The sequence below is a fragment of the Blennius ocellaris genome (genome assembly GCF_963422515.1).
Source record: "Blennius ocellaris genome assembly, chromosome: 10".
Classification (NCBI taxonomy): Eukaryota; Metazoa; Chordata; class Actinopteri; order Blenniiformes; family Blenniidae; genus Blennius; species Blennius ocellaris.
The window spans coordinates 11,455,679-11,476,303 of NC_137659.1; the positions used below are offsets into that span (position 1 = coordinate 11,455,679).

The 20,625-nt window shown below is 39.4% G+C and overlaps 1 protein-coding gene across 1 annotated transcript; it reads right to left on the bottom strand.

Annotated features, from left to right (window-relative positions):
* Positions 1-1,198: 1,198 nt before the first annotated feature.
* hhla1 (HHLA1 neighbor of OC90) lies at positions 1,199-15,933 on the bottom strand (the record flags this gene model as incomplete). The annotated part of the gene is made up of 14 exons (XM_080503024.1): positions 1,199-1,242; positions 5,266-5,348; positions 6,066-6,227; positions 10,736-10,956; positions 11,088-11,254; positions 11,899-11,988; positions 12,110-12,142; positions 12,364-12,444; positions 13,120-13,167; positions 13,243-13,326; positions 13,413-13,496; positions 14,275-14,358; positions 15,074-15,154; positions 15,876-15,933. The coding sequence occupies 14 exons, from the start codon at positions 15,931-15,933 to the stop codon at positions 1,199-1,201; spliced, it is 1,320 nt and encodes a 439-aa protein (XP_080359150.1).
* Between the last annotated feature and the right edge of the window lie 4,692 nt (positions 15,934-20,625).

Sequence of the window (20,625 nt, forward strand, 5' to 3'; positions counted from 1 at the left end):
GTCCCCGAGGGGGCGGGGTCAGTGACCCGGGGCTCGACCTGGTTTTATCTGATCATCCCCGGGGGTTCAGATCAATGAAGGAGGGGCGGGTTTAATAACAGGGGGGGGGGGGGGGGGGCTGATAATGCAGCTTTGTGTAGGGCAGGTGCATCTGTAGGGGGAGGACGTGCTGATGTTTACGTCTCATCTCATATCATACACAGGAAGTGGCTCACATTTCAGCAGGAGGACAACAGTGCTAAAGACAACCCTAGATATATTAAGTTGACCTTTTTCTAATAGGTATCACAGGTGGAAGGTTTACTGTTTCTCTCTCCTGCAAAGTATTTGGGACCATAAATCAGTTAGTGATCTATGTTTTATCTCATTGAGCTGTTTCCTTCCTTCCTTGTTCCACAAGACAGGTACCACAATAACATTTCCTCCAATTTGTAGAAATTGTTGCCATCATATTAAGAACATTTGTTTTCTTGTTTTTCTCCTCAACTGCAATTTATAAACTCTTCATGCTTCCTTCAAACTGCATGTAAATGAATTTACATTATGAAATAGAAACATTTGGAAATTGGATAGTGTAAAACAATAGTTTCCTGTTGCTAAAAGGTGACCACAAGCAGATTTTCAGCTATGTTGACAGTTATTTTGCAATCCAAAAGAGAATAACCACCTGCGAGACAATATTAAATATAACACCATAAAATAGTGTGATAGTCATCTCGCAGTGCAGAAAAACAAAACTATTCAAATGTAAGATGAATCGATTTGCTTGAAAAGGAGCATCAGAAAGAGAATAAGTATCTGGTTATTTATTGATTTGACACACAAGAAAAACTAAATCTCTTCCTACATGCAGTTTTTTTTGTTTGTTTGTTTTTTTTTTTTTTTTTTTTTTCAAATTCTTCACAGTTTTCTGAACCCAAGATACATCATAAACAGTCCGAGTTGAGTTCTGGATTTTTTTTAGTTCAAACTGATATTAGCATTTTTTAGTTTAAAAAAAGTGATTAAATAACATTGCAGGTTGCAAAGATGAATATCAAAGTTTGATAAAAAAAAAAAAAAAGTTGCACATTATGAATAAATATTTATATATGTTTAAGATGAACCCATTCAGATTTTAAAATCTCCCTCAGATTCAATGTCCATGATTTCCTCGAGATGTTCCAGAAGTCATTGTTTCAATGTGCGTCCACATCGGTCACAGTTTATTGCACATCTTTGTCAGGCATCTCTGTTTCAGATCTGTGCAAGGAGAAGCACAAACAAGTAACAAAAAATGTGCAGGAGCAAATATACTCATTTTACACAGGGCATGTGTGTAACAACCAATAATGGAATAATTTGTCCTTTTCCAATGCAATAAAGTCCATAAGATAATAACTTGCCAGTAGTGTGATAAGATAATCCATCCATTTGATCATAAAAGTGTTTTGCCAATAATAAAACACTTTTTATATAATTGAAGTACCATAAAAAAGGGAACACACAAAGGAAATATCGCAGTCAATAATGGAAAAAGACAAAAATACAGCTGTATTTCTTGGAAATAAAACCTTCTTTTGCAGGTTTTCTGCAGTTTGTTTATCAAAAACAGGCATAGTGGATGAGTTTGTTGTCATAATCTTTGAGTAAGGATACATAGGTCATCGGCTTTATGACATTCAGAAGAGCCAAAATCATTCCATTATTAGTCCTTACAAGGTGCGGTTAGAAAAAGGCAAAATAATGCGGTGAATATTTACATTTTTAAAGAGATTTTAGATTGTGTTTGCATATTGTTGTTAAAAACCTGCAATCGACTCATGTGACGGACCAGTTTGGGTTTTTTTTTTTCCATGAAACTACAACATCTACCTGTCGCACCTTCATTTCTTTCTATGAGGTCAATAGATTTGGTGTTTAGTGCTTTCTGAGTACTGGTTTCATATTATGAGATCACAAATAAGTTTAACCTGTGAAGTATCTTTCTAAGGAGGTTATGCCAACCGATCAATCCATTTTTTACTTGATTGATATAAACTACAATGGCCCAGAAAGCTACTGACTTGCTGTCCATCAAAGTATCACGCTGAACACGTGTTTGATTCACTTGTGTGTTATGAAGCACTTCAGATCATCTGAACAATAACAACACAAATACTAGCTGAAGCAGCATTGAAACAAACCTCCAGATGATCTGAAGTCAACTGAAACTGGTCTTATAAATCCAACTCTTTGGTTTTTAATGATCTGAGTGATTTCAATGTTCCTTCACTGCTTCTTTTTCCACGGTGCCGTAGAGTGCTTTGAACTGCCTTGTGTCACAATGGTTTATGTCAATAAACTCAGCACGTCTTGAGGACTTTGGGACATGCAGTGCTCATAGACCTGCTGTAATATTTGACAGGAAAAACAAGCAAACTGTGCTCTTTTGTGTACTGCAATAATGTCGTTATTGATTTCACTTTCAGAAGTGAAGTGAAGATTGCAAACGGATACATTTACATTAATCACACTCACTAATGAGCTCCTGTTCAAAAACGTATATGGCTAAAATTCTATTAATTATCCAAATATCATCCAAATAATGTCATAAATAAACCACGTCTTCTGTTTTGTTGGTTTTAATTGGACAAATTTAGACTTCTGTGAAACTCCAGTGTCGGTCGCTGATCTATCCAAGGCTTTCTTAATCTTTGCTACACTCACTACTTCTCATGTCAATTTCTAATCAACTCCATCCGAGACTAAAAATACCCACGGAGGTCTAATTAGAGCCGGAGGACTGATACAACAGCGTGTTGAGTCCTCTCTCCGGCCTGCTGGCAGCTCCGACATGTCAGATGCTGGAAGACGGAGAGAGACGGCTCCTCCGCGACCTCTTGAGCCCATTAGGCCCCTGCAGAGCTGCTGCTCTAATGAGCACTGATACCAGTGCCTAGAAACACTGCTGACACCTCGCCATCAGTGCAGGTGAAAGATGAAGAGGACTCTCCAATTATTTTTCATTCAAACTCTGGTTTGACGGCACTAACATAACTTCCCCTTCAAGAGTGAAGCACTCTTAAAATCCTGTTTGATACATTTAAGGTGAAGTTGTGGTTGAAGCCATTTAAATCAAAGGGGTCACTTGTTGCATTGTTTTGTTTGTTCTGGTCTTTACTACTGGGGAAGCAGCTGACAATTGACCGTTTATTTTACAATACTCCCATATAATCTTTAATTGTACTTTATAAAAGACGTTCCCAAATCAGGTGTATATTTTATACATAGAACTGCATCAGATAGAGTCCCAGCACCATCATTCGAGAGAAGTTGACCTTGACCCAGGTCAAGAGCATGTGCAAAAATGCATGTCTTTTGCAAGCTTCGTGGTTTAATTGTGGAACTGACTGTTATTACAATGTTTTAAGCTATTTCACTGAATCAAGTGCGGTCCACATTAAAATTAAAAACTGGCAACATGAGAGACTGAAGTATGCAGTTGAAATTAATTTCATAACGTGATTTTTTTGTTGTTGGAAGAAATCAACCGCTGATACGTGCTGAACACTTTTTAAAGAGTTTAGGCTTCAGATATACACAGGACTTACAAGCTCCAGAACTCATTTAGACTTGTTGCTATTAGACTTTTAAACAAAACAATATGAGCTTCACGGTTTTTATTTACTCAGCAGTTGCCCTTTGGCGATCCTTGGGAAACTTTAATTGTGTGATGTTTGAATAACACGACGTTCTAGATGTATTGACTATTGAATAAGCACTCTTGAGGAGGAAGCTCAAAGGAAGCCCGGTGGCACTCACTCACATCATATGTCCTGGAATGTACTTCTCTCCCAACTAGTCCCGGTCTTGTTTTCTCCTTTTTCTCAGATGTTTTATCTTTAGATAAAAGCTAAATGACTGCATGCTATGTCAAGCTGTGCCTCTTATTCTCTGGACCTCTACAAGAACGACACAATTCTGAAAGAAAGTCTATCTATGATCATTATTTTAGTAAGAAATGTCCTGATTGGTTTGGCATTGTTGGATTGTATCTGATTTTACTGTTTTAATTGACTGTTGATCGGTGAATTCTGCTTTTCGAAGATGTTAGAAACAGTGTCGTCAGCATATTTGAAAAACCAGCGTTTTAAGTTAAGGTGGTGAAAGCATCAGAGCGTCGTTCAATACATACCATTTGATACGACATGTTAAACGTTAAACACACAGCAGAGTGTGACGGTTTCAACAGTGGCACACAATGGGCATATGTAGAAAACCAATTTATCTGTGTATGCCATAGGTTTGAGCTCAGAAGACTCTTGTAGTCTTTATAAATGCACAGCCATCCACAGCACAGGACTAGTGATTATGTGTGTGCTGTGTAGATGACAGCATACAAGTGCTCTAACATTTACCCCCATGTCCATGTCATTGATAAATAGTTAATCTGTGTCTCAGAAACACCAGCTTCACAGATCGTGTACAGCAAAGCATGTGAAAGAGGACATTTAGGAGATAATGAAATATTCAAGAACAAATGAAAAACAAGTTGACAAGCGTGTTTGAAAATCTGGCGTTTGAAAGTGGCTGACTTTGTTTGTTTGGGCTCGTTGTTGAAACCGCCAACAAGGCCGTGCACCACCAGACAGGAGATTGTGTTCAAGTGTTGTCGCCAACACAGAAGGATAACATCATAAGCCAACATCCGTTAAATTTAGCCGACGAGTTTAAACTTTGAAACTTTGCTTTTCTATCGCTATGCTATGTCATGATTGAAAGCTCCTGTGGCCAATCAAAGCACGTCTGACATTCGTACCAGTCAAAATCTCCATGTATTTTGCGAGAGAAATGCTTGATTATTTATTTCCTTAATACATTTTAAGAATTGATTTAAAGACACTTTAAGGGAGACGGGATATGTGAGAATACCAGGTAATGACTCTTTTTATGTAGAAATTAACCTAAAATCAAGAAACCACTTCACATGATCTCTTGAGAATCAGATGCATCAAGCTCACTGTAAAGTAAACGGGCACCGCTGCTGTATTTACTTCTGTTCATTTCAAAGTTCAAAGTGATTTTAGAAAGGTGAGCTTAAAGCTCTCCAATATGTTATTATCCTATCAAGTCTCGCTAAGCTCCCCTTGTGAACAGGAAAGACAGTCTCGCTGGTGATGTGGATAAACTCCGACAGTGCTCTCAGAGTTTGTCACATCGGCTGCTACTGAACAGCCAATCGATCGCATCTCTCTCTCTCTCTCTCTCTGTCTCTCTCTCTCTCTCTCTCTAAGGCTGACTTACTTCTGGAGAAGGAGACTCTGCGGACCCGCCGACACACCTCAGACGTGTGTTTTTCATACCAGAGGTGGCTGTCGTCACAGTATCTGTAAGACACGAGTGCATCGTAGACAGAACAGCTGAGCTTCAGTTCAACTGAGTCATTGACAAAGAGCAAATCTTCTTATGTTTTAAGTGTCTAACAAAGAAAAAAATATAGTCATCTTGCACTTCGACTTTAAAGAACTGAAATGCTTCATAGGATTATTAAAACATTGGTATTAGTTTTTATATGTATTCTTTTGATTGAAAAACAACATTACCTATAGGCATGTGATTTTTTTCGAAATAGACTCATTTAATAACATTGTGGTGAACTGTGCGTGAATCCAGGACAGTGAATTTATCACAGCATCGTTGTGGCATTTCTCTGTGTTTACATGAGATCCAGTACAGATGATCAAAAAAGTACTTCTGTCTCAACTATCTGACACTCGTGAGCTACCGGTAGCTTCCCAAGGGGTGAAAAATAAAACACAGATGTGATTCCTCATTCCATGAACATATCATGAACATGCTGTGTTTTAAAAAAATATATAAACGTGAAATAACCTTAATCTCTTTTCTTTTTCTTTTCCAACAGAATTCATTTTCCATAACATGGCATTAATGGACAAAAATCAGTCTCTTCAGCTTCAGCTTTAGTTTTTACCTCATAATGCTTCTTTCTCATTCAGCTCATTTTCTTTTCTTACCCTTCAACATTATCTATTTAAACTCGCTGTCTACTCATCGTAATGCAGAAAGAGCAATTTGCCGAAAACCTTTTCATGCGTGTCTTCTGGCTGAATGGTCTGCAGAGGCACTGGGAGAAGAACTTGCAGAGCTCGAGGACGCAGGGCTGCAGCTTGTGCGCGCTGACGGTGGTCGTGCCGCCGTGGGTGGCGGGCTCGCCGGTCAGCTCCGGCATTCTCCAAGGACAACCTCTCAAGAGACGGGGCGAGATGTCACGTCAGTCAAAGCGCGGCTCTGTTTCAACCTCTGCTTTTTTTGCCAAAAAAAAAACATTGAATCAAGAGCACAACCTGTCTCATTAATTTGTGCCCAACAAAGACGAGAAGACAAAAGATGATCAGTAATGATAAAACGAGCACATTATAATTAACCTCTGAATGCTCTCAGTGGTGATTTGGAGATATTATGCAGAGACAAACTCATCCTCTCAGCCAGCCTTCAAACAAGGTCATCATATTTACTTTGCATAATGACGTTACAGGATTTAAATTCCCTACACAGGACTCACCGGAGCCCATGCATTTTAATCATAGCTAATCTACTGCAGGTAGAAAGGCTCTTGGTTAACATAAAAACACCCCTCCAAAAGGTATTTTGATTACATGCTCATCCATATCCTTTGCATATTTGATTTTTGTGCAGCCTTAGTCATGGTGAGATGAGGGGAGGAAAAGATTTGACAAATGAAACAAAAATGACTTTTGATGCCGGACTGCTATTCTTCTTATTCACAAATCACCAACAAACAGCTCAGATGTAAAATCCATGCTGCTGCCATATGAAGGTGAATGGAGGGTATCTGCATGAGTGAATCCCACCCTGAAAGAGGAAGCAAGAGCTCAGAAGACTGCACAGTTGGATATTCATTCAGAATTTACTCACCACGCCATGCAGCAATAGAGCGTCACACCTGCTTTCACCTCAGTGGGACCATTGTTAGTTTACTTCAACAGGACAATGATGCTCTGTGAGAACTTTTTGAGCCAGAGGCAGAATGACAATCTGCACAATTACTCACTTCAACCCAGCTGAGAATCCTACATTCAAAGCTCTTTGTTACTTTTTTCATTAGAAGGCTTTTACGCTTTTAGGAAGAATGCAAACATGGTTAATCCGATACTTCCCTGCATTTAACCCATTACATTCATAGTTGACCTTAACTACATATATGAGGAACAGCTGGTCAGGGTCAAGGGTCTTGCTCAGGGGGCGCTCAGATGTACCTTTCAGCAGCGGGATTCAAACCTGCAAGCTTAATATTTTTCCCCCTATAATTTCAGTAGAAGAATTGTAGGTGTTCTTCCCTGCAGCATCGTTAAAAACCCCCATCACAGTATGCTACAGTGAAATGATCTCATGTGTGCATCCGAGCAACTGCTAACCATGCAGAACAGTCTCACGATGCTTTACATTGCAGAGTGGATAAGATTATCCCTGCAAGATGTGCCTCCCCGGCTGAAACCTCTCAACCGCAAATCGTCTAATGCAGGGATGTTCAACGCAAGCGCTCATGTGCCAAAAGTGGCCTGCGTGAAGTTTCAATGCGACCTGCAGGATGAGCTTGTAAAGTGTAGAAATAACTAAGAAATCGTGCAGCGATTTGATTAATACCACTTGAGATGTAAAACTGAAGAGGAAACCGCAACAGTGACGCTGCAGTGAGCGCGTGCTACCTGATGACGAGCAGGCAGCATCAAGGTCATACTATGAGGGTGAAAACAAACAAGACAGATTGGATGTGAGCCTTTTGAGGACATAGAAGACAGATAGTTTTGTCTATATTTATTGGCCATTTTGTTATCATTATCCAATTCTGATTGAGATTAAATTTGTATGTGGATCCTAAAGTAAAATAACTTTAAGACGTTTTGGTCTAAAAGCAGCATCAATTAACGACCAGCAAAGCTGAGTTGTGTAATATTTCCAAATGATATCGCTTAGATGTAAAGGTGTTGTCGTCCAATGTCATGATTAGTGATTTCATTCTCTTGTACATGTGTCAAACCTCAAGTTTCTCCCAAAGGGATATGAGCGCCATGCATGGTTGTCGTCGCCATTGGTGTATGAATGCCTGCTTGAATGGAAGAATAGGACCGAGTAAAGCACGTTGTGATGGCTGCTGGTGATGTTTTTCACCATAATAATACCAACAAACAGCTGGTGATATGTCGTGAGCTTATTATCACAGCAACTCATAAACAGCTAAATACACAGCAATGTTCTTAGATAAGGTCAATGTTTTGACTGCAATAATTGCCAAAAAAAAGTGATATAAAATTGTCTCTTTATGTTCATTTGCATTTTTATTTTCCATGTGACATCTCCTTTCAGCTTATCTGTCCCCAAATCACCCGTTTAAGTTCTTGATTTGCAAAAAGGTGAAGACGAAAGCAGCTTTAAATGATCCGCAGAGGTAACCGAGCCAAAACGCACATCTCAACCATTTACGGGACAATGAGCCGCCACCTTCTACCGCTGCTGTGGCGGCGTATGTGACTATGAGACAAACAGCACCATTTACAGGCCAAGACACAAGCACGCACACACATGCATAGAGACACACACAGACAAACACGCACACACCGAGAGTGCAGACATGTGCAGCTGGGCGACAAACGATCATGTCACTGCACACTAATGACTCAGTGACAAATTGCATAGGATGCTCAGGCCGTCGGTTTGTTGCTAGGCAGAAGTCAGAGAGATGGAGGAAGGGACTCCGTCCGCTTCAGCACGTTTCTTTGTTGTGATGTGACTGCCATCTAGTGGTTTTAATGGTGACAATTTTTGATAGATTGAACAATCATCCTGAATGGGAAAAAGAAAAATGTGTTTTATTAGATTCATCTTTATTCATCTCTTACTTTAACTGTGAAACTTTGCAATGAAAATATGTTGGATTGGTGCGCATTGCATGTTGCATTGCACGTTGGGTTTGATTTAGTAAGTGTTGAACAATTTTCCACTTTTTTTTGAGATGTGCCTTTCAGTTCTTGCAATTTTATATTTGCAGCCTGTGTCCTGAGTTATGTCCTGTCAGTTGCATCCTGTCCTCCTAAAATTAGATCAGAATATAAATACTTTTGTATAAGTAATTTGCTTTCAACCTTTGTAGCTTTAGACTCATCAAAGCATTCACATAAATGGGGGTTTGGGGTGGAGGTGTGGGGTGGGGCGTGGGGGGGGGTGGGGGGGGTTGCAGTGCCTGCATTGCCATGGTTACTATCTCGTGCATGGCTTCCTTCTTTTCTCTCCCGTGCTTGAACACACGCACACACACACACACAATTACACACCTCTCCCCGGGGCTAAAATTGAATCGTCGGTCGTTGGCGTGTCCAGAAATGACAGTGAATTGATCTGATGTGATTACGGCTGCTTCAGTCGGAAGTCAAGCTGCTTCTCTGCGGATGAACAGAGCAGCATCGAAGCTCCACGCTTTTGCATTATTGGTCAATTTTCAATACTTGGCCTCACACTCACGCCAGTAGAGACTAAAAGACAATCTCAGATTAGAAACAGGCCCAAAGTCTGAGCAGTGAAGTCAATGATGCAGCTGTGTACGACAGCAGCTGTCACTTTCTGCGTGATACCGAGGATAGATGGGAAATTTGTTTTTCTGGATTTCAAATCTTGCTTCCTTCTGCAATTTTGTCTCCAAAAAGTAGTGTTCACTTTATTTTTCATGAAGCTTTACAGTTATTTTGTTGAGAGCATATTGTAATTGGTTGGACTATCATAGATCAAACAAAAATCCACCTCTTCCTCCTCCTGTGCAGGGTCTCGACCTCTATTTATGTTTCAGTGTTTTGCTCGAAGCCACTTTGGCTTTGAAGATGGCCAGCTTTACCAACTGAGGACCAGTGGCTCCATTACCTGATGCAGCTTGTTTCAACTACCAAAAAAGCACATTTGTCAATAAGAAGCGTTCAATACATTCAGACTGCTGTTAAAAGTTTTAAATACACAGTCTGCCACTACGCTAGGTTTTTGTGGCTTTTTTAATATCAATTTTAGAGCTGTAGAGTTTCATTTGGACCATGTTTTACTGAAAAACTATAAACATTTGTTCACTAAATCATACGTTTCTGCTCAAATATTGCAAAAAAGAACGCATGAAAGCTTTGTTTCTATGGCACTTTTTTATATGGCACCTTTCCTCCGCTTGAGCAACCCCCAAAGCACTTTACACTGTTAATCACATTCACCCATTCACACACCAATGGAGGCGGCTGCGATGCAAGGTGCTCAATCCAACCATTGGGAGCAAATTTAGAGTTTGTGCTTTGCAAAAGGATTCTTTGACATGTGGTCAGACGGGAATTGAACCTGCAACTGCCAAGCTACAACCGCCCCTGTGAGAAAACCCTCTATTCCTGAGACGGGAAAGCTGAATGTGGCAGAGAGGTGATTAAGTCCCTAATAGGATTCAGGTGTGCTGCCTCACCTCTCTGCCCATAAAAGGAGCCGCAGACACACTGGAGTGACAGGTGGGAGAAGACACAGAGACCACGGGAGAGCCTGAAAGAGGCAGTGGTGTCTGATTTGTTTGTTGATTTACATTAATAAAAGTATGGACATTTTAACGTCTTCAATGTGTCTTCTCCCGCCGGGCAGAGAGGTGAGGCAGCACACCTGAATCCTATCAGGGGCTTAATCACCTCTCTACCACACTGAAGTAGCTGATTAATATCCTTACCTGGTTTCTCTGTTTCCACAGGCCTGACGGGAGTCGTCGTTCTCCAGAGAAGCGGCGCCGTCGTCGTTCGGGCCGCGGCCGTGGGTCTTGTGGGATGACGCGTGGAAGTCGTCTGCTGTGTCGTCGTACCGGCTGCAGTTTTGAGCCGTGTCGTGAGAGACGTAGGCGTCACCGCAGTTGATGGAGCCGTGCTCGGAGCTGCCGTTGTTGGTGATGCGGCGCTGGTTGTTTGTGCTGAAGTGGTGGCTTGTAGTGAAGTTGTGATTTTCTCAGTGTGTGTTTGGAATGTTGTCGCCGCTTGTGTCATCACAGTTGTTGTCACGGCTTGTGTCATCATGGTTGCTGTCGTTACAGCTCGCGTGGGTCTTTGAGACATCGGGGCTTCAGTCGTGTTTGGCCTCTCGGTTGCGGTTCGACTCGGTGGCGTGGCGTCCACAGGCTGTTGAGTCGTCACGAGTGGCTGAGCTGCCATGACTGTCTCTGTTGCTGCTGCCGTTTTGTCCACAGACGGTGGTGACGCTGATCGCACACATACCAGAAAACAAAAACCTTACTTCAACACAGTCGTCAGCACTGGTGAACTTGTTATAAGTGGGACAAAATCCATGAACTAAATATCTAACGGAGACCATGATTACAACATTAAATCATAATGAAATGTTTGTACAGTGGCAAGAAAGTGGATTTTCTTTTTCATTTTTTTTTTACCCCCCATTAGTTGTTCAAACAACTTCAAAGTAAATTGCCTTACACAATGTTTTCTTTTACATGTCATTTAAAACATGGACTATGCTGGTGCTTTAAAGCAAACATTTTTTCCTGACTGTACAGATTAGTGGAGACCTTAAACATAAATTCAATTCACAAATGGCAAAAATCAACTCACATCTACATAACGTTGTGTGCATCTAAAACAGATGTGAGGTAGATATGATCTTTAACATTTTTTGGTGTAGAATGCAATTCTCATAAGTAAGAACTTTTTAGACCATATGATTGGATTGCAGACAGGATGCAAAACTAAGTTTCTACTTGCGTCGACATGTGTACAAGACCATATTTCTGCTCGATCAAAATGATCCTGGACATTATTCGACGAAAACTCCTCGTCAGACTCGACAGTGAGATAAATAAAAGGAGGCGGGCCTCCTGTGGAGACTCACCATGAGCGGTGGAGTGGACTCTGCCGGTTAACACCGAGCTCATCCCAGATGGAGACATGTGACTCAGATTGGTGGGCAGTTGGTGCCATTCTGAAGATTTAAATAGACATTAGGAGACGAGAAATAGACGACGACTCGGTGTCCACGGTGACGACAGCAGATGCTTGAAAGACTGTTTTGTTTCTTTAAATAAAAGAGCAGATTTACTCACCAATAGGGAATCTGAGGGAGGAGACGTTCGCCACTTTGAAAGCGAGAAAGTTTAAGAGGAAGCAACAAAGGAAGAAAAGTTGTAGAAAGTGAGGGGAAATACTCGCACTATGATTACATTTTACGCTATGTATCGCTATGAGTACATTGTACTTTTTTGGGTTTCAGAGTATTTTATTCAGAATGTAATTTATCATTGAAATTCTACTGCTGGGTGTACATCTTCATCTTCATCAGTGGATAAAGTGAACAAACCTTGGTGTGGACCTTCCACTATGGTCTGGTTGAAGAGTGGTGTGATGGAGCCGACATCCCACAGCTCAGGCACCTGCCTGCCTGGAGACAAAAAACACACCAACGGCAGCAATATCATCCTCGTCTTGGTTGTTATCATTATCACTAGTTTGCATTACCAGACCTGAGATTTTCTATAATGCTATTTTTCATCATCGCCCTTTGGCCCTGGGAACAACTTGTTTTGCACTTTGTCACACAAATCAAGTGAGAAAACGTGTTCTGTCCACCAGTTGAAAAATCCAGGAAGTGGTTCAAAATCTTTCTTGCCAAAAGAGAAAGTGGCAGAGTTTCTACCCTCATGGCATTTAGACTTCTAAACTTCTTATGCCTATTGTTTAGATGTTTAATCATACATTTGCATGACACACAGCACACACTTGTTTAATTTTGTTATTTCATAATTTTTTTTCTGATATGTATCGACACTCCTTTTCTTTACTTATTTAAAAAAAAAATCTTATTTAAACACGTTTACTTTATTGCACATCATTGGGGTGACTCATTTTACAACACGTATTTGTATAACTAGTGACAAATAAATCTCTCAAATCTTGAAAAAGTGTCAAGAAGAAAGAAATCACAGATGTGATCTGATTGAATTCAACTTTGAGAGACCACACAAAGCCATATAAACTTTGATATCCTCAGTAACATGTCTACAGAACACAATAAGAGTAAAACCTGATGGGGGGGGGCTCTACTCACCCATTTTACCTGCCATCACACATATGTAGATACAGTCAGAGTTATTCCTCTGGCTTACTGAGACACAAGAAGAAAACACGACGTGAGACACAATATAAACAAAGCACATCGTTATTGTGAATCTCCACCCACCTGATACTATAGAAGCAGATTTAAACAGCTCTTGTAGGTAACTCGTGGAGTTCCCCATCACGTCCAGCAGTATGGCCGTGAAATCTGATGAAAAAGATAGAAAATTACATTTTAAAGAACAAAATCTGCTGTTGCTGAAAACTTCATAAGCAAAGCAGCAGGTTTCCTGCCTGTCAGGTCGTTGGTCTCGTTGGTGACACAGTAGCAGAATCGTCTTCTGAAAATGTCGTTTTCTATACTTCGGATGTTGGAAACTACCGAACACAAAGCACAGCAGAAACATTGTATATTTTGAGAAAAGGATTGTAATGGGAAGTTTAAAATATCAATCACACATACAGTAATACATCTCACATTCAGAGGAGACAATATTGTGCCTCATTTTTGCTTATAAAAAATACATGTAAATTTAGTTGTGATGCTTGATTATTTTGCCTCTTTAATGGAGTCTATATGATTCCATTTGATTAGCACTGTTGTATTTATTTTATTATTGCATTCATGATGCCATTTATTATTCATGACTATTAATAGACTGTGTAAATTGGTGTCATTATGTGTCACTTGTTATTTATGAGCTATTTACTTCTGAAGTGATTTTATCTGAACTAAACTGCATGAAAGAAGCTTTACATATAGAGTTGGAGGAATAAAGTTGTACAGTAGGTAGTTTCCAAAGTGTGGGGCTCCCCTGGAGAGCAGGTTTCCTTTATTATTTCAGACAAAACTTATCAAGAAAAATAACTAAGAAGAATTGGAAACTGTCAATTATTTACAATTTCGGAATTTAATTATTTTCACCCATTTTGAGAACCTGTGATTCAGATCCTGCATTAAAACCCATCTCGTGCTCAGGTGAAAAGAAAATATATATGGCCACGAGATGGCAGTGTTGTCAAGGTTTAGTTTTTGTTTCTTTTTCTCTTTTTTTAATATGAACTGCAGAAGCACGGGTGTGCGTTCACGCTTGCCACCGGTTACTTGTTTCTGAGCTTCACGTGCAGCAAAACATTGTAAGTGAAGAATATTTACTGTTATAGACCAACAGAGTGAGTTTATGGAGAGCCAGAGAGCTGTAGGACGTCACGCTGAGGAGAGAGAAGAGCTGCCGGGAGCCTGCAGAAATACACATAAAACACAACAGCTTGTGAAACAGATTAATGTCCAATCTATCTGCTGATATTAATATGAAATCACTAAATCTGTTGTAATTAAGCAAAGACAAAGTTTTAGGAAAATGACTTTTGTATGCATGTGCTTACATGTCTGTTTAATTCAGGGTTTTATTAAACTCAAATAGATTTTTTTTTTTTATTATTTTTGCACTCAAGTACAATTCAGAACCTTTACTTACTCACTCACAAGAAAGAAGTTGACTGAATTACATTTTATTACACAAGTATATGTACTTTGACTTGCATAAAGAGTGTGCGTTTGCCTGCATGATACCAATTTACTATTAAACACTAAGAATTGTGTTGTGCTGTGTAGTGTAGTGCTGGATGCAAAAACTACCTTCACTCATCTACTTGTATAATGTGTAAATTCACTTATTCATACACATTCTTCATTTATCTTCTTAAATACGCATATACTAAGCATATTCTTAAACACATGAAGATTTTCAAGGCATATCATTGACAAACTCAGACTGAGATATTGCGAGAGTGTTCCATTTGTAAGTGAGAAAGCATGAGGGTGAGTGTTTTTAGCATTTCAGTGCTGCAGTTTGACCTCTGCAGGGACGAACAGCGGTGCCTTAATCACAACATACGCAAAAGATTTGCAGCTCAAAATTGATCCCTGCATGAGTGATATTATGACAACCTACCCGATTGGCTTGAATTTATTAAAGTATTGACCAGTGGGGTGAGATCAATGGCAGCGGGGTCGATGTGCTCTGCTGGGATTTCTGGGAAATAAAGTGAAGAGAGTGAAGTCAATGGAAGCTCGGTGTGGTTTTAATCTCTATTATGGAATTAGCATCATCAGCAGAATGGAACCGAAAAAAAATCGCTGGATGTTCAAAAAGGACAAAAATAGAGATGATCACCCTGAGGAATAAGACTCTGGGGTAGTAGTTCTCAAAATAACTGGAGGTCATTGTAGCAGTTAATCTCATGTATTGAGCTGGTATTGGCATTTCATTAAATATATCACAGTTATTGGACACGCCTCAATATAATCACACTATATCTGACATGTTTTAGCTTAATTATAAAAAGTAAGTCTCCTTGTCCTGTAAAATCTTCTTTTTTATAGTATCTGATAATATACGTATAATAATAATATACTATATAAAGTATAAAGTATAAACCTTTCTGATTTAAATAGAAGAACATTGTGGAATATGTCAGTTCAATGTTTCCCATCATTCTGCACATAAGTATTCATGTTAGATTTTGTCATACATAAATTGCATTTATAACTTTAAAACAAGTAAATGGAAAATATCATACATTTCTATATCATTGTTGAACAATTGATCACAAAACTGCAAAACATGCTAACAACCCCACCGTCCACTGCTTTGGGAAGATCATCCCAAATACACTGTCCTCCTTCCCATTCACATATATGTACTATGTTTTACTACTACAATCAGCTTATATCCTCTAATCACTAATACAAACCTCCACTTTTCTCCTCAGTCTGCTCCCTACTCACTATTAGATCACTATCAGCAGACATGGACTATACCATGGATAAAAATCATTATTGCGGCCAATGTGGAACTGATTCAAACTAACAAGTGTATTAAAAGGAGTTTTACTGCAAAGAAAATCAGTAGGTCAATTACATCAAACATTACCTGTCGAGTCAGGGAGGTCTCTTTTGTGTCGTTCTTCTTGATGTTTCAGTACCGATGCTGGGAATAAATGAAAAGCAAACATGTTGGCATCTTACCCAGGCAGCCTCATTTAACAAAAAAAGAAAAAAGAAAAAGAAAAAAGTGAATTCCTGATGCTGACCTACCTCCACTGAAGAGCAGAGAGAGTAAAACTGTAGAAATAATGATTATAAAACAGATGCATGGATGCTGTCTGAACCTCCATAAACCCGCCATAGCCCTGCAGTAACATCAAAAACACACAACAAACAGCTTATCCAGTTGTCAAATATGACAAAAGACTTATCATGTCCTTCTTAAAGTAACAAAGGAGCATGACGAGAGGAGTTTCTAAAGCTAATACAACCAAAGAGCAGCCTGACATCTCGCTTTAGACAAAAAAGAAGACAGTGTGTGAAGTTTCCTCCCAAGTTCCTCACAACTTGCACAAAGAGTGTCAAAGTTACATTCATGACTTTCATTCAGTGATTGTCATGGGGAAAAATATCTGAGCAGGGCTTGACTATGAAAGTATAATGAGACCTGAGCAGACCTGTGTATTGTATTTGCTGTAGGCAAATACAGGCTCCTTCCTGGTCCTGATAAATTATGAATCACATCAAGATTTGTATTTATGATCCACACATTACAACTGATTTGCTTTCATTCTGAAGGTGGCAGCAGTATTTTTCCATGGTATGATTATTTCTTTCTTAACTTAAAAAAAAAAAATGATGCTTGTTAATACTGAAAATAGCATATAATCAGATTGTTTCACTCTCCTTGTGTATATCAAGCCAATTTATTGAGTTGAATTGAGCCATTTCATTCCTGTTGGGATGCTATTTCTCGTGAGCAGCTGTACATTATAGTGTTGACCAAACACATTGTGGTTCTTCTACACATTAAGAATCTGGGACTTTATCTTAAGTTAGAACAACTTACCTATCAGTTGAAAATGATTTTCTAAATGTAATAACTACAACTTTGTACTTCATGTTGTCAATAAATGACACTATGAAGTCTACTAACTGAACTTTGACATTCCTAGTAGATGCATACATGAATCATTATTATACAGATTTTTTTTCCCCTCTACACACATGCACACGCATTTTATTAAACATATATTTAAACAAGCTTTTTGAACTTTTGCAGTGATAACGTATGGTAGTTGCGTGTGATAAAAGAGATATTACTATATTTTTGCAACCTCCATTCTATCAGACACGAGTGTGCGCGCGTACACGTGCGCGCACACACACACACACACACACACACACACACACACACACACACACACACACACACACACACACACACACACACACTAGCACACGCACACGCGCGCGCGCGGTGCCCACCTGTTGCTTGCAGCTCAGTCCTCCAGCCGCATCCAGCCTCACCCAGCGGGTCACACACCGGCTGTCTGATAAGGATTAAACGACGTCTGTTTTCGCTCCTCTGAACACCAGCGGCTGGCAGCTCCTTGAACTCCCTAAAAAAAAGAAGAAGAAGAAGAAGAAGAAGAAAAAAAAAAAAAAGAAGAAGAGAGATGCAGATCAGTGTGTGTGGCTGGAGGCTGGGCATTGATCCCAATCCCACTTCATCACTGTCGCACTGCAAAAAGTCTCAAGGAGGAGGTCAAACTCAAGGTTCAGTGTGAAGATTTCTGCACAACACTGCCCCTGACAGGCAGAGAGCTGAACTACAGCTGCAGGTTACTGTACTGAGTAAAAATGTTAAGATAGTTTAAAAATATGTTAAAAACATAGTAACACCATTCGAAATAATATCAGGGTTTTGCAATACACCATCATCATTTAGAATAACTATACATGCTTCAAAAAGTTTTAAGAATAGTTTTAAAAGTGCCCAGGGATTGAATGTTTCGGGATCCTGGCGAGGCCGATCCAGGGTGATGTTTGCTTTTCTCCCTGTGTGTACATGGATTTTCTCTAGGTAAATGAAATAAAGAGTTTAAAGTTGAAAAACCAATAAACTCCGAGCTATTGTAAATCAGGACAGCACTTTTTAAAAGAGCACTTTTTACAGTGTGGGTAAGTGGCCATAATAAGCTCCTGGAGTGATATATGAGCTGTGGGGAAGATCAGTGAACAAGAGGAGTGAATGAGAGCCTTTATTGACGAGGGATTGGTGGGCACTTTGCTCACCTTGGCATTCCTGTTCAGACACACAGCAATCGTTGACAGAGGCGGAAACAGGACTGCTGAGGCCAGGGAACCCAGGCCACGGAGAGGAAACATACACATAACTATAACATCACAGAAATGACAGGAGTGGGAATATAAGCGATATACTGTATATGTGCTTTATGGCTGTGAGCCTTCACTGTCATGCTCATTAATAGGACATGGAGATGCAGGATGGTGCTGTGATGCCACAAATGCTCCAAAACAAGCAAACCAAAGAAATACAATTATTTCACTTGGTACAACAGCTTTAATGAGATCTGCTTGAACTGGCTTGGGTAAACTAGAAAATCTGACCAGGCTGGTCCCGTCTGAGTTTTCATGTGAGGTCCAACAAGTGAAGATCAGCTGACGCTGGCTCTTATTCAGGAAATACAGTCTCCAAAGAAAATCATTTTAAAAGACCAAGAGAAAAGACAATATGGGACTCATCATAAAAGGTACAACAAAATGGGGGAGGGGGGGGACAAAACAAGCACAACTACTCTTAAAACAGACTGAAAACCCTCCCAAACAATGCTTCTATTACAGGTGACTGTCAACTATAAAACCATTGAGTCACAGGAGAATATGAACCGGGAGTCATGGCACTCTGGAGGCAAACATTGTTATTGTCCTTCTTCTTACACATGTGCAGAATTATTTACTGTAATGGCAATGGAGTCAAAGCATTTTTGAAAGTTTCACCTTCCCAAGGTAGATAGATAGACAGATAGACAGATAGATAGATAGATAGATAGATAGATAGATAGATAGATAGATAGATAGATAGATAGATAGATAGATAGATAGATAGATAGATAGATAGATAGATAGATAGATAGATAGATAGATAGATAGATAGATAGATAGATAGATAGATAGATAGATAGATCCCGGCAGATAAGACAAAATATTGACACAAAACAGCCTTCAGTTCAATACTTTATTAATAACTGGTGGAATTGAAAAGACAAAAAAATAAAAAAATCAAGTAAGAATACATTTGCATATTATATCGTCAAAACAAAAATATTCAAAGTGGTCAAATACAGAATAGAAATGACAAGTTTGTTTTTTGTTTTTTGTTTTTCAAACTGGAATGAGAAAAATGATGCACAGCTCTGAAGGCCACTAGTGTAAAGTTGTCCAAACTTCCCTTTGAAAGAAACTCAAGAAAAACAAAACAGTTTCTGACCAAATAACAAAAAAAAAGTAAAGAAAAAAGCTGCTGTCATAAACTCCCAGAAAGCTGTATTTTTTTTTTCTCTCTCACTAACTTAGTTTTTCATTCTCTGAAAGGCTGCATTTACACACATTTCCTTTGTATGTTTGAAAACATGCCAGACATCTGTGGTTCCTCTTGATTTGTGACATTTCCTGAAACAGCACTCCATCACAGTTTTCTTCAATCTACCTCTATTATACCTTTTGGCACATTTTCAAGTATGGAACCTCTGTAATCCAGAGGAAAGAAGACCCCACTGAGTGCAACTGGGAATCTGAATGAATAAAGACCAAAACAGCAGCATGCTGCTGCAGAAAATGGGGCAATGATGGCATCAGCTGTTGCAAGACCTTCAGCGCGACTAAAAAAAAATGTTTTTTGTGACTTTACTTGGGAGCATTTTTGGTTATTGGTCTCTACATGAACTTTACTGTGGTGTGTATCTGTGTGCTTACAGATGAACAAAAAAGCAGAGAAACCATTGTTTAGCCTTGTGCTGAGACATATCAGTAGAAAAAAAAACCCAAAACAAAACAACATTGTGGCTGTGTTTGAAGTGTGCTTTCAGTTTCTGCACTCATCTGATTCAAACCTGCTCAACCTAAACTTTGAGAGTGTTACAGGGCTGCAATCAGCCACAAAACGTCTTGTGCTTTGTCTCTCGATATAAACAGAAATGTATCCAATCCCATTGGAATGTGAAAGTTTTTATTGAAATGTTGATTTGTGAGGTCTTCATCCATTAGTTCTACCATTTGGCTTAAGTGAAAATAGGAGTAAGTGACTTATTTTGTTTTTGTCAAGACCACGACGGTTTGGCAGCAAAATGATAAGGGTTTTGTGTAAATGCAGCCTTTCTCAACAGCTTTGTGCTCCACAATCGACAGCCATGGTGAGGAAAAAAGCATGAGCCAGAATAAAATACATCCAAATGAACAATACTGTAAAAGGCCAAGGCACAAATAATCTGTAGCAATCAATCAAAATGTCTGTAAAATTACAGGTTATGAAGAATGTGTTGTTCAGTGCATTGCTTGGTATGCAGTTACAATGGATACAACCATACTCAAACAGAATAATCACAGCAAGCACTGCTGCCCTCTTGACTACATGGATGCCATAAAGTGCTCCTT